Source organism: Branchiostoma belcheri, unplaced genomic scaffold (genome assembly GCF_001625305.1).
Source record: "Branchiostoma belcheri isolate BF01 breed outbred unplaced genomic scaffold, Haploidv18h27 scaffold6, whole genome shotgun sequence".
Lineage (NCBI taxonomy): Eukaryota > Metazoa > Chordata > Leptocardii > Amphioxiformes > Branchiostomatidae > Branchiostoma > Branchiostoma belcheri.
Window position 1 is genome coordinate 878,299 of NW_017804242.1, and position 15,480 is coordinate 893,778.

The 15,480-nt window shown below is 43.2% G+C and overlaps 1 protein-coding gene across 1 annotated transcript in view; it reads left to right on the forward strand.

Moving 5' to 3' along the window:
- LOC109482211 (centlein-like) overlaps nt 1-15,480 on the forward strand; it is a 59,758-nt gene that overhangs the window by 23,028 nt on the left and 21,250 nt on the right. Inside the window, exons 9-12 of the mRNA XM_019784903.1 lie at nt 5,271-5,380; nt 5,788-5,840; nt 11,283-11,354; nt 12,706-12,816. Coding sequence (XP_019640462.1) covers nt 5,271-5,380; nt 5,788-5,840; nt 11,283-11,354; nt 12,706-12,816 — 346 coding nt within the window. The remainder of the gene's footprint in view (nt 1-5,270; nt 5,381-5,787; nt 5,841-11,282; nt 11,355-12,705; nt 12,817-15,480) is intronic.

A 15,480-nucleotide genomic window follows, 5' to 3' on the forward strand; every position in this document is an offset into this window, starting at 1 on the left:
ATTGCTATGTTTTGTATTGGAAACAATTTGTATATTTTTTATCATCAAATGAAAATGGAGATTCTTAATTTAACAAGTAAGCATTGTCAAGCAAACAAATGCAGAATCTTCAGAAATTATAGAACGGGAAGAACTGACAAAAAAGCTGTAAAACAAATTGCTGCCAATTTGCAGCACTAAATTCTTTTATGGGTCCAATTGTCCTTTTAACAAGTATAGCCATCATTTTCTTACTGATCGATGAATTTGAATGCTACAGTTACCATTGTACTGTAGTTGCAACCTGAAATGTAAGTACCGGTAACTTAAGTGCAACTTGTTCTTACCAAGACTACAGTAATTGTAAGTGTTTGTTTATTTTTAAAACAAAACCATTTTGGTATAAAAAGAAAAAAAAATTGCTTCAAAAATCTTACTATAATGTACCTCAATAATACAAGGACATTTTCTGTGGTGGATCAAAGTCAAAGAATGGTCTTCTTAATATAATATATTAACAAGTTGCAGCTTCAAGTAGAATGCAGGTAAGTGGGAAAATAAAGATATGTCAACCTACATTACTACTGGCTCTGTATGACACTTTCTTACAGTCGCACTATGCATTTTAAGATGCATGCTACATGTACATCTGCCAGTTTCTGTATCAAAGGGAAAATGTGAATAAAGGTGACCTAGTGTCCTGTATGTGTGTGTGTATGTAGGAAAATTGATTTGGGTGGTCCACAATTATGATTACAGATTCTGCCCGATGACACTTTCCAACTGTTACAGTTACATGTTGCATTTTCCCTCATGATAAGTCATATTAAAGGGAAAATGTGAATACAAGAGTGACCTATAGTGTCCTGTATGTGTGTGTGTACAGGAAAAGGGACTGGGAGGTCCACAACTGTGATTACAGATTTCACCCAATGACACTTTCCAACTGTTACTGACAGTTATGTTATGTTTTGTATAGGATGCAGTTACCTCTGCTTGCATTTACCCTCATAATAAGTCATATCAAAGGGAAAATGTGAATAAAGGTGTCCTGTATGTGTATGTGTGTGTGTGTGTACAGGGAAAAGGGACTGGGTGGTACACAACTGTGATTACAGATTCCACCCAATGACACTTTCCAACTGTTACAGTTACGTTTTGTATAGGATGCAGTTACCTCTGCTTGCATTTACCCTCATAATAAGTCATATCAAAGGGAAAATGTGAATAAAGGTGTCCTGTATGTATGTGTGTGTACAGGGAAAAGGGACTGGGTGGTCCACAACTGTGATTACAGATTCTGCCCGATGGCCGTGCGCGCGCCCGTGAGCGGGTTGCTAACCAAACGCAGGTGCTAATTTGGGCCTTAACCTTCAGTCCTCCTTGACGTGGCCCGCAAAGGCTCCAACTTAACCCATTGCCCGGGGGCTGCCCTTTCACACTCCAACAGTAACCTTTTTCATTATGGGAGAACTAACCATTTTCTCACCTGCCGCCTGACCTTTGTGCACCCCGGTTCAGAGGTGCTCTTTTACTCAAACTCACTCGAAATGGCCTCTGCACAGGGGGCAAGCCTGCAGAGATATGGCCTTTTTATAAGCTTAGACAGGTCAAACTCCCCAGTGTGCGCCTGGTCCATAAAATGCCACTAGTTTTCCTGGCGTGAGGCTCTCCCTTGCTTTTCCTACAGACTTCATTAGGATGAGTTCTGCCCCCGTGAATGGCGGGATCTCGGGAGACCGGCGCTTCCATCCGGCGTTTGGGAATGAGCTCTCTTGTTGCGAGGCGCGCGCATTGTCTCCTTGTTATCAGCGCATCCATAAAGATGCTGGGATGATATTCATCATCTCTTTGTTGTCATGATTGACATCATTTATGGCTATACAGGGATGTTGGGGAGAGAGTCATAAGCCGAGGTATGGGTCAGATATTGTCTAAACTGCAGACACAGGGCCATCAAAACTCTGCCAACGCCTCTTTGGCTTTCTTTGTTGGGGGGAGCAGCTTTGATGTTTTTTGGTGGCTTTGGGTTCACACAAAAGGGGCTCACTGGATATCAGGCCTGACCAATATTGGCTCACCTCTCCCATCCCTGACCACTAATAATGCGGCCACTAATGATATACGACCTTCGTGGCAAATGAGACCTTTTCCATAAAAATGACCACTCGCGGCTACTTTGTGGAAGTTGCACTTCTGAGCGGTTTGGGCGGTTGCGGGGCACACGCACACACAAAGGACGCCGTTGTATCGACGTTTCTTTTTGTAAGAAAAGTTTGGTCGGACGTTACATCCCGAAGTTGACCTTGCGTAGGATGGGGCCTGACCTTCAGGCCAATACAGGCTGTCAGCCTTCCAGCCTTTATTGAGTCATTTAGTATCTCATCTCATGCCAGTAAAGGCCATCCAAAAGTAGCCTTTTGTGAGTCTCCTGTGAGCATGTGTATTAAGGAAGCCAATCGAAGCGAGTGCCATCAATTCACTCCATCCTACCCTGGGGCCTAATGGCCGGTTGGAGGCTGAGGCCAAGTCGTCAGAGATAACAGGATATGGATCGTGGCGGGGGGGGAGGGATGGGAGAGAGAAGGAGAGAGAGAGAGAGACGGACAGCAGGCATCACACCGTGTACACGTATCTCTCTAACTCCCCCTCCCTTCCCTACAGACGTGGTCTAGTCGACTCTCTCTAGATCCTAGATCTCTCTCTTTCCCGACGACTGATAACCTGCCCCGTGCAAGTTGGCTTTGCTCGGGCCCGGCTCGGTCCACTTTGTCCAACATCGCACCTGACACCCGTGGCAGCACCACTCATGCACCCCGCCTGATCCCTAATATGTCCGGACCATGTAATTGCTAAGGTTTGGCTACGCGCCGGTGTGCAAGGTATTAATTATGTCCCGCAGGCTACATTTATTCAAAGTTGGATGGTTTTATCCCTGGCCGGACCGCTTTTGACCTCTGCCACGGTGTCGCCACCGGGACTTGGCCATAATGCTAAAACCTCCACTTTCCATTCCTTCTTGTTATCTGCTTTCTATTCAAACAAATGGAGATTTTGATTCATGGCCTTCCGTCGTTAAGAGTAGAAATGCGAGGGTGCTAATATCGATCGATGGACCGCCACGGACTGAAGCTCTCTTTATGAAGTATTTTTGAAAGTCATTGTGTTATTAGACCCATTCCCCCATTAGGCCAGGCTGGTCACTTTGCACATGTGGTCTGGCGGAGACTCGCCCCAAAGAATGGTGAAATATGCATTTTCGTGGCTGGAAAATCCTCTTATGACCTAATGGAGTCGTAATGGACGCACAACGGTACGATTTTGCACATGCAAAGTTCGACATCCTTCATGTATCCTGAATAATCTTGTTTCTGGGCGGCGGCCATTAATTCGGCCTCACATTTCCCCGGTGGCCGCGGCAAAATTTTGCTCCAACTTACCCAGCTATAAGTCTGCTCCTGCAGGAATTCAGCCGCCGACTTGTTACGCGCAGCAACCTCGAGCCGGACCAGGGAAGTTATTAGACTTGAATGTAAAGTTTTAAGGGTGCAATCATTATGTGGCGGGCGATTGCCGACGGCACCCTTTGCCGATGGACGCATCGCGCGCCTAAGTGGGTAAAGACGCCATTTTGGAACTGCCGTACATTACTGATAGAAACATCGAGGGACATTTCCATCTTCTGCCCTCTCCGAGTTTCGTATCAATCTCGACTGTTAATAACAAACTTCTGAGTCACATTTCAGATGATACAGACGACAAGATACGGACTCGTAAAACGGTCACGTAACGCGCCGCCGCCCAGACTGCACAATATATTACACAAATGGCCCTTGTTCGCGATGCCGCATCCATCGTGGTGGAACAAGCTCTTTGCAAATATGATAAAAGTATGTCACGTCAATTGTGGTGATTTATATTCATTTGAGGGGCGAAGTTATGGAAGCGGAGACAACTTTATCTCGCGCCGCTCCTCTCATGACGTGTTGCCAGATATTGTTTCGTCTCCCTCCTCCACTCTGGCCAATGACTGTCCCACTAATGCGAAAGTTTCTTTTCATATTTTATTGATGGCAAGATGAATAAAGCCCAAAGCCACAGACTTTCCGGTGGATCGATGGCGAGTTTCATTTGGGAGCAACACGGTGTGATAACGTTTCCTGTACATTAGCTCGCTTTGTACTTGGTCAGCACTCGTGGTGGCAACGCACACAAATCATACATGCATTGTGGCCAGCCTCTGTCAGGTTCGGGGAAAAGTTAAGTGTCTGCTCAGCACGCATCAAGAACTTTTGTTGTTGTGGAAACTTTTCTTCACTGAAAGCATCTGTCTGTGTTCTCAACAGAGTGCAGTGTGCAAAGCATGGCACTGCAGGAAACTTCCATTTTTGCTTATTGTCTAACTAGTAGGAAGGCAAAGTATTGACTCTATTACATTATACAAATGTATACTGATAATGTATACTTTTGTCTTGTCAGATCCACCAACAGTTAACCAGTTTTACAGTACAAAATCAAACAATTACTACATAGCATGACTGTGTAGTCCAGTGGTTAGTGACCCTACATGCCCCTAGACCAAGCAGATGTCGGGAGTTGGAATCCTGCCCATGTTGCTAACTCAACTGAAACTATTTACTTGAAAGGTTCAGGATGTTAAGCCTTAATGCGAAATGTTTTCGAACTCAAAAGAACTGACTCGGCAGAATTTTCAGTGGAAAAATCATTAATTTGTCTACAGTACTTGGGGCCAAATATCTGATGAGGGACATTCAATAAAAAATTCCGGGGAGCCAATTCTTTTGAGTTAGTTGGGAAATAGTTTATTTCTCATTAGGTAATTAACCAACTCAGATTAACTTCCGTGTTGACGTTAAACCTTGGTCCACTGAAAGCATTTGTCTGCTCTGTGAGGTCCAATACAGTACATAGACTAGTGAATAGCATGCATAGCCCAGTAGTTAGCAACCCTGACTCAGGACAAAGAGGTTGGGAGTTCAAATCCCTATTATTGATCACCCAACATACACTGGAAAGGGTCGCAGTCCTTAGGACGTGACATTGTGCTTGTTCAAAAAAGCTAGGGGAATTTCCCGACAACATTAATGAACCTGTAAAATAATACTATGCATTCTGTCTTCTTCTGTCACGACAAGTGGGAGATTAGCTCTTTAGGGAGCCAAAACTGGATCGAAATCACTTTTCCTTACTTAAGACTTAGTGATAACTCGACTTAGACTTGTGACAACATTTCTGTTCCTGCCCCCACCCCACGCCCTACCCCCCCACAGGAAAGAGCTGGTTGAGCTGCAGAACACCCACAGGCTGTGCTCGGAACAGGCGGCACAACAGGCCGAACTCATCAGGCAGCTACAGACGCTACAGCTGGACACACAGAAGGGTCAGTCTACAACAAGCACAATATGACATTGTACAATGATCTTTGTATCCAAATATCAATGTATCTACAGTACAACAATAGTCTGTAAATATGTATGTTGACATGGCATGGCATGGACATGAATGTTTCATATTTCAATCTTTTTTAAACCAAATGTCTTGAATGTTCATCGGTGTTGTCAGAAATCCTTTTAAACTGTAATTCCAACACAAGAATTTGACTTACAACCTACAGTGTATGATCCACTGCCCACCGAATAACTGTATGACATCGCAGGTCAGGACTGGTAGATTGCTCATTCCTTAACAAAGACGCTGACAGTCGACATTCAAGCTGTGTAAGTTTTGTGTTACAGTTTAACTTCTTTTAAAAAACATTTTTCAAGTCTTGTTTTCCTTGACCTACAGTTCTGAGGAATCAAGAGGATGCCCACAACTTCGAGGCTACTTCTTATCAGAAGGTAAGGGGATTTCTCCGCTGAGTGCTTCAAGAACCTGCTGGATTACCTTTCTCAGGAATTCTTAGAGACTTACTGAAGTCGTACTTACATTTACTTGACACTTCTGCTGCTCAATTGAGCTGAAATTTACATGCACATCTCTGGAATATGTTTTCTTGTGTCTTCAAGCAGAATTCTCTGCCCTTTCAACCTTGGATGGTAGGAGACTAGTGCTTCATACCTAAGGCCATGTTGATTTGATTATATGGATGACATCCGCGCGCACATGAATTTTCGGCCGTTTCCCAAAAAAAAAAAGTTTTCAACCATACTGTAAATCGTGCAAAACAGTTGCTAAATGAGCAAAAATATACCATAAGTTGCAAAGAAAACATTTAGAAACGATACCAATGTCGTAGAATGCCAAAATCAAAGGAAAAAAGACAAAAATGTAAAGAAATGAATTCGAAGAGTAGATAATTCGCCATAACATATTCTGTGCCATTTGTTCAACCTTCATGACCACGTAGATTTCATAGTGAAAGCAACTTTTTTTTTTTGCAAAACTTTTTTTTTATTCGCACGCTCGCATCAGTTTTGGGGTTCCCAGAGGATGTCATCCATATAATCAAATCAACATGGCCTAAATGAAAAAAATGAAAAAAACATCAGGAACTGGTACAAGGACCAGTACAAGGATCTCGGTAAAATAACCTGTGGTCTTCAATGACGACAGAAATATTGATAGACATTTCCAGAATGTTTATTTAGACTTGAATGCAGAGAACCTGGTGGGATGTCCAAAATCAATCTTAATCGACCTTTGTCTTCTCAAGACTTACCCACATACGTTAATAAACATCATCACAATCCTTAACTTATGCTGAACACTGACAGACTCAGACAGACCCAAAACAATACTCCCACTTTCACGGAGATAAGAAATAAAACTTGTCTTCGGCTGTGGTACTTGTAAAACCAAACTCTGTTGGGTAACTTTGTTCATTGTAAGGCCAGTTATGTTTTCTAATTCTGATGAACACAAATATCCGGAACACAGACAGACAGACAGACAAACACATACACACACAGACACACCCAAAACAATACCCCCACTTTTGTGGAGGTAAAAAATAAAACTTGTCTTCAGCTGTCATTAGGTACTTGTATAACCACATACTAAATATCATTCTACTAAATCTATCCAGGCCCTCTTAATAAGTTTCGATAATATGCTGAACACAAATATCCTGAACACAGACAGACAGACACACCCATAAGAATTCCCCTATTTTCATTGAGGTAAAAGAAAAAACTTCTGTAAAATCAGACTCCGTTGCTCATTCATTGCAAGGCCAGTCATGTTCCGTATCTTACACTGGCTGCTGAACAAAAAAATCTTGAACAGACAGACACACAGGCACACGTACAACAATACCCCTGTTTTTACAGAGGTGAAAAATAAAACTTGTCTTTAGCTGTGGTCTGGTATAAACACATACTAAGTATCATCACAATCCATCCACTCAGGCCTTCTTAAGTTATGCTGAATACAAATATCCTGACCAGACAGACACACCCATAACAATTCCTCAGACTATTTTCATTGAGGTGAAAAGAAAACTTGTCTTCGTACTAGTAAAACCAGACTCCGTTGGCCCATTCATTGCGAAACAAATCATGTTTTCTGCTGAACACAAATATCCAGAATACAGACTGACAAGATTTACACTCTCACACACACAAAACAATACAAAACAAGGAGGTAAAAATAAAACTTCTTCTGCTGTGGTACTTGTAAAACCAGACTCCGTTGGCTCATTCATTGCAAGGCCGGTCATGTTCCCCATCTCACACTGGCTGCCCGCTCCGTTGTAACCCTTCAGAAAGTGACAAAGTGTGCAAGTATGATGAACGACCGCGTGATAATAGGGTTTCAATCAATGGCATACTGTGTGTACAGGGGCCCATCTTGTGATAGCAGTATTGCTACAACTTTCCAACTCTTTGGGGAAAACGCGATATCGAACTTCGGGCTAAAAGTTTCATGGTAACGGGTGAAAGGGATCATGTTCTGATTTATACTGTCAATTCATTACATGAAATATGCATGCAGTTATTTCCTGATACATGCCGCACGGCAGAGAGCAGCGCTGCGGACATGGGGATGTGACAGTTTGTCACCGGTCGGAACAAAAGTGGGAGCCCGTGTCCTTTGTCTTCTCCCCCCACCAGGTATGAATAATTGAGAGGAACACGGATCTGCTGGGGATACATCATGTCAGCAGCTTAGGACCACCTGGGTAACATGTCACTGCCAGTCTTTTCACAGTCCCTAACCTTATTGTTCCCCCGCCCTTGTCAAGAGTCGGGGATAAAAGACGTCCGGGTTAAGCCTTCACAAAACGGTGAATAATTCACAAGTGCAAACGGCATATGGCAGCCCGATCGGTGGAAAAAAAACGTGTCGTAACGGGGAGGTAGCATGTCAAGCTGTCACTTTGATCCGCATTAGGGTGTCATCACCCACGTAACTGCCCCCTCCCTGGGTTATATGAACCCTAGCATCATCTCGTTATGGCGCTATCACTCTTCCCCGTGACAGGTGGAACAGCGTTTTCGCATGTACCGACAAACGGGAGAGGTGGCTGCCGGTACAAAGATAACAACGTGGCAATTTTGACGATGGGTATCCCGGCTCCCCGGGGGGTGCTCGCTGCGATATGAGGGATGAGCCGAGAAATGATTTTGTCGTTGATTGTTGAGGACGAGATGATGGATCAATACCTTTAAGCAGGTGACAAGTTTTTATAGCCCATCTATTGGAGTTACACGGCTACGTGCGCTGTCGCCTGATATTAAACCCTGATCTCTCTTAACCTCTGAGCTGTAACGACAATTCCAAGTGTTCAGGACAATTTGCTCCAAGGAAAGGGTATTACAGAGGCGCAAGTCGAGCGCGGGGATGCCCGATTTAACAGTCAGTGTATGTAGCGGCCACAGTCAAAGGGGTTAGTTCCGGGTTAGTCACACTTGGCAAATTGCATTGACACAGACTTTCACAGGTCAGGGCGGGATAATGGTCTTTGCACTCCCATTTTGTCCGGTACAAGCTGAAGGCCAAGATAAATGCCACCGTGGATTTCCTGTTTCGTGCCTGTTTTATCACCGTGCGGGTGCGGGCCCTGCGTATGATGGAGCAGGGAGGAGCGGCTGCCCAATCCGGGGAGGGGAGTCCGCTGATTGAATACCAAAACACAGCAAATCTGCTCCCAGCCCAAACCATCAGATGCATGGTGCAGATAGAATTAACAGAACAAAGGCTGTCCTATTTAACTTAGCGTTTTGTTTGTGTATGAAAATGACAAAGAGGAAAGGAGTTTGGCTGGCTGTTATACAATGTATTAGATACGGCCACCCGAAATAAAAAGTACATGTGATCCGTTATTGAATACCAAAAAATATGTTTCACTGAAAAATCTGCCCCCAGCCCATTTAAACATCAGATGCCTGGTGCAGATAGAATTAACAGGGCAGGGACTTTCCTTCTGTGTCTTGTTTCTGTATGAATTTAAATGACAAGATAGGAGCTTGGTCCGCTGTTATATTAGATACGGCCACCCTGAATAAAAAGTACATGTGATTCGTCAAGGTGCAGACCTTGTGTGGGAAGATACCAGACAAATAACAGTCTGGGCAGTCATGGTATGTCTTTTCTATGTATAACATACATGTAATAAAGGATTGTGGTCAGCAGATTGACCTTCCCCCTCCCCTGTAAGCGATATGAACGTTCCTCTGTCATTTCGCCAAGTTGATAACTTTTTGCAGACGGAATAACAATTTCCGGGGAATGTGTCTGCATCTCTCCCACAGTGTCTGAGCCTCACACGTAGCGCGTGGTTGGTGCTGATCGTGATATTGTGAAGAAGGACTGAGCATGAAGGGTTCCTTTATGTGTACAAAACGGCGTAGAAAAGATAAAGACAGAGTTGTCCACGGGGAATCCGTCAGTGTCAGGGTGGGTGCGAGTTGAAGAATGGCCCGCCTGTGTCTTTGTGACGGCACCCTGACCAACCTCACTAGGGTGTCCATCAGGTCCCATTGACTGTGAAATTGGACTTGATATCCAACTTACTCCAGTACTGGACTGGCTGGAAACTTTTTTCATCGTTCTTTTTCATGGTCTTCATTCGAGTTCACGTGTTCATTGGTATAAAGTTCTGTGCAACACCATACTGTATTATTTAGGTAGATGTCATCATAGTGTAAAAATGTAATAACTCTATAGATTCCTTGCTAAACTTTTAATTATTGTGCATAAGTTAATATTTTTTCATGCGCATTGCTACAAGAAGATAGCGACTTATTTCAAAGAAACTGCATTGCTGTTATCACATAGTGCAGAAAACAAGTGATACAAATGTAAGTGTAGTACAACGTGTCTTTCTAATAGTTTTCAGTGTTCACTGGAAGTATTGATGTTCTCCAACCCTCACAGACCTTGAAATTCATTTTTGGAAATACCATAGGTGCACAGGTGCAAAAGTAGCTGGTAGGGATCTTCCAGCAAGACTTGAAATGACAAACTTTTTGTGTGTGTTTTCATCTGTGTCATAACAAAGCCCAGACCATCAATTCTTGACCTGGATAGCAGATGATGTATCTGTGCAGGTGCCCAGTATATGGGCTGGGCAGTCCCAAATGGTGTTACAGTCCAACCGTACTAATACAACCAGGTGTAAAATATTGGACAATCAGTCAGGTTTCTTGTGGCAGTAACTCATTACAAACTGGCACTTCCGTGATATGTCACATCTAGTTTGTACGCTGAACTAATAAATGATGACACGTGATGCTGTAATGCAATCCTGGATACAATTTTTTATAAATTGAAGTCACACTACATTTGTCTGTACTGGAATGTAGGTCAATTTTGGTGGTGTTGCCCATATTTCATTTGTCTTGTACAGTAAGGTCACCATTGATCATTTCAGCTTCAAACTATTGAACTAAACATTAACTGAATTAACATAATAATGTAATACACTAACAGAAACACCGATTTTACAGTAAGTGAAGGCATAATTCAATGTATATGACAGACTGAATAAAGAAGGTAGAATGAGATGCTGCTGATGCAAAATGTGCATTTATCTTTATGAATGTGGCCATTGATACATAATATGACAGGTCAGTACAGTTGTAACTGTGAGGGATGCTGAGGCTGATTTGAGGCACCTGACATTTTATACTGAGGCATACATTTTGTACATATCGAAAATCACTGTGTTTGTGCCTTTGTGTGTGTGTGTGTGTGTGTGTCAGACTAGTGTGTGTGTGTGCACGCGCGTGTGTATGCATGTGTGTGTGCATGTGTGTGTGTGTGCATGACTGTATACATTGTATGTGTGTGTGTGTTTTAATAACTCATTCATTTTTTGCTGTATCTGTTGTCCCCAGATGTATGCTGAGCTCAGTGTACAGTTCAACTCCCTCCAGGCTGCAGAGATGGCACTGAGACAACAACACCAGGTACAGCCGGCTGCCACGCCCTTCAACTGGTCTCACTTAGCCTACAACAAGTAGATTTTATGGGTGACATCCTCTGCAGAATGATGACTCCAAATCTAATGCAAGAGTGAAAAAGAACATTTACATTGGGGAAAAAACAAGACACCTTAATTTTCAAAATAGAGACCACACAATCATGTACATGTATGTTGTAAAAGAATTGAAGTGATGAAACTTGGTACTATAGCCAACAAGTCTTTTATTCTTGTATTCGTGTATTTAAAAAGTGCAGAAAGTGAATGCTAGTGTTGTACCCTAGTATCTTGGGATTACCACACTTATTAGTCTAGTAACTTCAACAAAGTTGGTCCTGCACACTTTTACATTTGTAGGTTGAAACATAGGCTCCATATTCCTGGAGAGCATTTTTGCATTGCCAAGAAAAGTCCTTGAATTTTCTGTTGGTGAGGAGGAAGCAGCAGAGCAAGAAACCTCGGGGAGAAGGTTCCCTCATTTGACTTCCATCGTAGGAGAGTCCCAGACAGCAGATACCACTTAGCACTTCCCAAACCAACCTAAGGCCTGCTGCATCTTTTACCGTCATGAAAATGGAAACCGTCTGTGCCTACCTAGAGGTGAAAAACAATCCACTGCTACAATGTAGTGTCACGTAGCGTAATGGTTAGGGTGTCTGGCCCAGGACCCAGAGGTACCAGGGTGGAAACCCCTGACATGCGCCAAAGTTGTGTCCTTGGGAAAGGCACTTAACACAACTTTCCTCACTTCACTCAGGTGGAAATGAGTACCTAGCTTCGGTTAGGAACGTCCCTCAGATAGAGGTCCCGTGTTTGAGGATAGCCACACCACATGCAAATTAAAGAACCCACCACACTTATCAAAAAGAGTAGGGATCCTTCCCAGCGTTAGTGACCTTACAGTCCTATGGCCACACCTGGGGTAAAATTGAACCTGTAAATCTCTTGTTGATCTTGTGTCCACTATCCTTAGCAACTCAGCTATATGACACCAGTTTGTTTGTTTGTTTTCTTTATTAAGAAATCTCTTTGAATTTCACACTATTTTTCCTGAGTTTGGTGGGTTCTTAAACGTCCAAGGGGTGTGCACGTGTCTCTCCCCAAATGCAGGAGCTCCATTTAACGTCCTATCCGAGGGACATCCCTAACTGAAACTATGTACTCAATTTCCTCCTGAGTGATTAAAGTCATGTAAAGTGCCTTTCCCAAGGGCACAAGATCAGTGACATGGCAGGATTTGAACCTAGGACCTCTAGGTTCTGAGCTAAACACTCTACTGTTCTATGATGCCACACGACCCCACAGTAGAACTGATAGAAATGTGTTCAAACTTCCAGGAGCTGCTGGCTGACCTGAGGGAGAGAGACGAGCTGATTGTGGAGCTGAGAGATTCCCTGAACATCTCCAGAAACACGGGAACACAGGCCAACCTGCACCCCAGGGATCAGGTAAGGACATACACACACAGGCCAACCTGCACCCCAGGGACCAGGTAAGGACATACACACACAGGCCAACCTGCACCCCAGGGACCAGGTACAACTGTTATGACCAAAAGGGCTAAACATTCTAGCCAACACTAAGTAAATTGGGACTTACCCAAATTTTCGGCCAACTCCACCTGCCTTGTTCATGGAATAGACCCTTCTACTGCAGCTTCTGGGACGTGACGTCAGAAACATTGTGATTGCTGTGTCACCCTCCCCGACACAGGTTTTTATCTGACACGAACAACCATTTGCTGCAATCACATGAACCCCAGAACGTTTAGCCCTTTTGGTCATAATGAAGTATACCAACACAGATGAACTTCATGCTCAGGTACAACAGTTAATGTAATTAATATAAGGACTCACAACACAGGCACTGTGAGGCCAAGTAACAATCACCCCAGGGATCAGGTATTGACACAACTCACAACAAGTAACAGTTAACCACCAAAGGGATCAGGTAAGCACTCTTAACAAGTAACAAGTAACCAATGTTAGTAGTAGATAGCATTTCAGCACCAAGGACAAAAGGTAAGATTGCTACCATTTCATATGGTTTTTGTTACCAGGATAATTATGTAGAAAGAAAAGAATAGCTAAAATCACACAAAAGACTTTTGCTTTAGTTAACAAGTAACAAGTAACCAATGTTAGTAGTAGATAGCATTTCAGCACCAAGGACAGGTTCTTAGCGTATAAGCCCAATCTCTGTTTTTGCCAGTATTTACTGTCGTATGCACTTTATGGTAAACAATAAGTTTTATGCACTTCCGATGAACCTGTATATGTACTGTACGTATCATCAACTCTGTGGCCACCGGCAGAAGATTAGCTCACATGATAGTTCATCTATGTTGGTAGTTACATGTTTAAACTTTCGATCCAACACAAAAAGTTCTCTCACCTAGAGCTTTTGACTAGTCACTCTGGTCTTCCTCAGTAGACTGACCCAGTGAGGCTTGCCACGTGGCTTCTTTGAAGTGTGACGTCAACACTAGGTCAAGATTAGCTCAACTGTTCATTGAGTTGGTTAGAGGTAAACTATTTGAGATTGATCACTTCGAATTCACTAGTTCCCATTTTCACACATGCTGCAGGGAGCAGTACTTTGATTTGTGCAACAACAACAAACCATCCTCTGTACCTTTTACCATTTTCGTGGCATTTTCCCGTTTTTCCCATAGCCTGTTAGCCTGCGGGAAACACATGGACTATTTGAAGTCTGAAGGGTTTTGTATTGATTTATTAAAAGCCAGCTTTTACCTGAGGCTGGAGGATCAAGGCTAGAAGTTGTGCAGGCGGCGGAGCTGCGAGTCCTTGTACGGGTCCATTTGTCACGGCCGCATCGATACATGTGTAGTGCTCTTGTACACGTATCCCATAAGTAAGCTGAGCTTACCAAAGCCGGGCGCTTTCAGTTTACCTCATTGATTTGCTGACAGAAAGTGAGGTTTTTCCGCACATGAAAATGTCTTCAAGCAAAAAAGGCTAAATGCCACGGTGTTAAATGTGTTAACAAGTGGTTGAATTGAATGTCTGTCTTCAAGTTTCCCAAAGCTGGGTGATTTCCAGTTTACCTCATTGATCTGCTGACAAAAAGCGAGGGTTTTTCCCCCACATGAAAAAGTCTTCAAGCAAAAAAAAGGCTACCTTAAATCCCATGGTGTTAAATGTGATTACAAGTGGTTGAATTGAATGTCTGTCTTCAAGCTTACCAAAGCCGGGCACTTTCAGATTACCTCATTGATCTGCTGACAAAAAGGGAGGGTTTCCCCCACATGAAAATGTCTGCAAGCAAAAAAGGCTACCTTAAATGTGTTTAAATGTGTTAACTTTACAAGTGGTTGAATTGAATACGCCAAAAAAACAGTCTGAAGCAACTGGATATGATTTTGGAAACAGATGTTTCAGGTTTCCATCCACTAGCTTTCGTCAGTGACACTACAGAGTTGTCAGAAAAGCAGATTCATATTGATTGATTGATATGCAAATTAGTGCAGACATTTTTTTTTAAGTCCAAAGGGAAACAAAAGTTAGACAAGTCAAGACAAGGATGATGCAAATTAGTCAAGTACATGTAGCTCCTGTTGTTTCAGAACAGGAGCTTAAGTGTTATCTGTCTTTGGGACTAAATTGAATCATGACATTGTCTGTCTTCAAGTTTCCAGGAGGCTAAAGTGGCCATCCTGATGAGTGTTTGCAGTTGTGTCTCGTTGTCCACTCCACAGGCCTCGCCAGTTCCCGGAAAAGTGCAACTCATAACATTCAGAGTTGACAGTTTCTTCTGCTATTGATTTATTAAAAGCCAGCTTTCATCTGTGTCCTTTCCTGGGTAATCTCCCCCGAGCCAACTCACAAATCAACTTCTGTCCTTTTAAAACTGTTTTTGTGAGGCATTATTGATTTATCGAGGAGCCCTTAACACGTGTCTTGTGGCCGGGCAACTTCGCCAAAGTCTCGCCATAAATCAACTTATTGTGTACTTGATGATGGTGAATAATTTATGGCGGGTTCTTTATCTCTGTTTAGTGGCTGTGTGAAAGGTAAGGTGGCTGAACAATGACTGTCGCTCTTTGATCGTAGCCTGTTCCCTGAGCGCCCCGCCTCGCGTGTCTGCCCCTC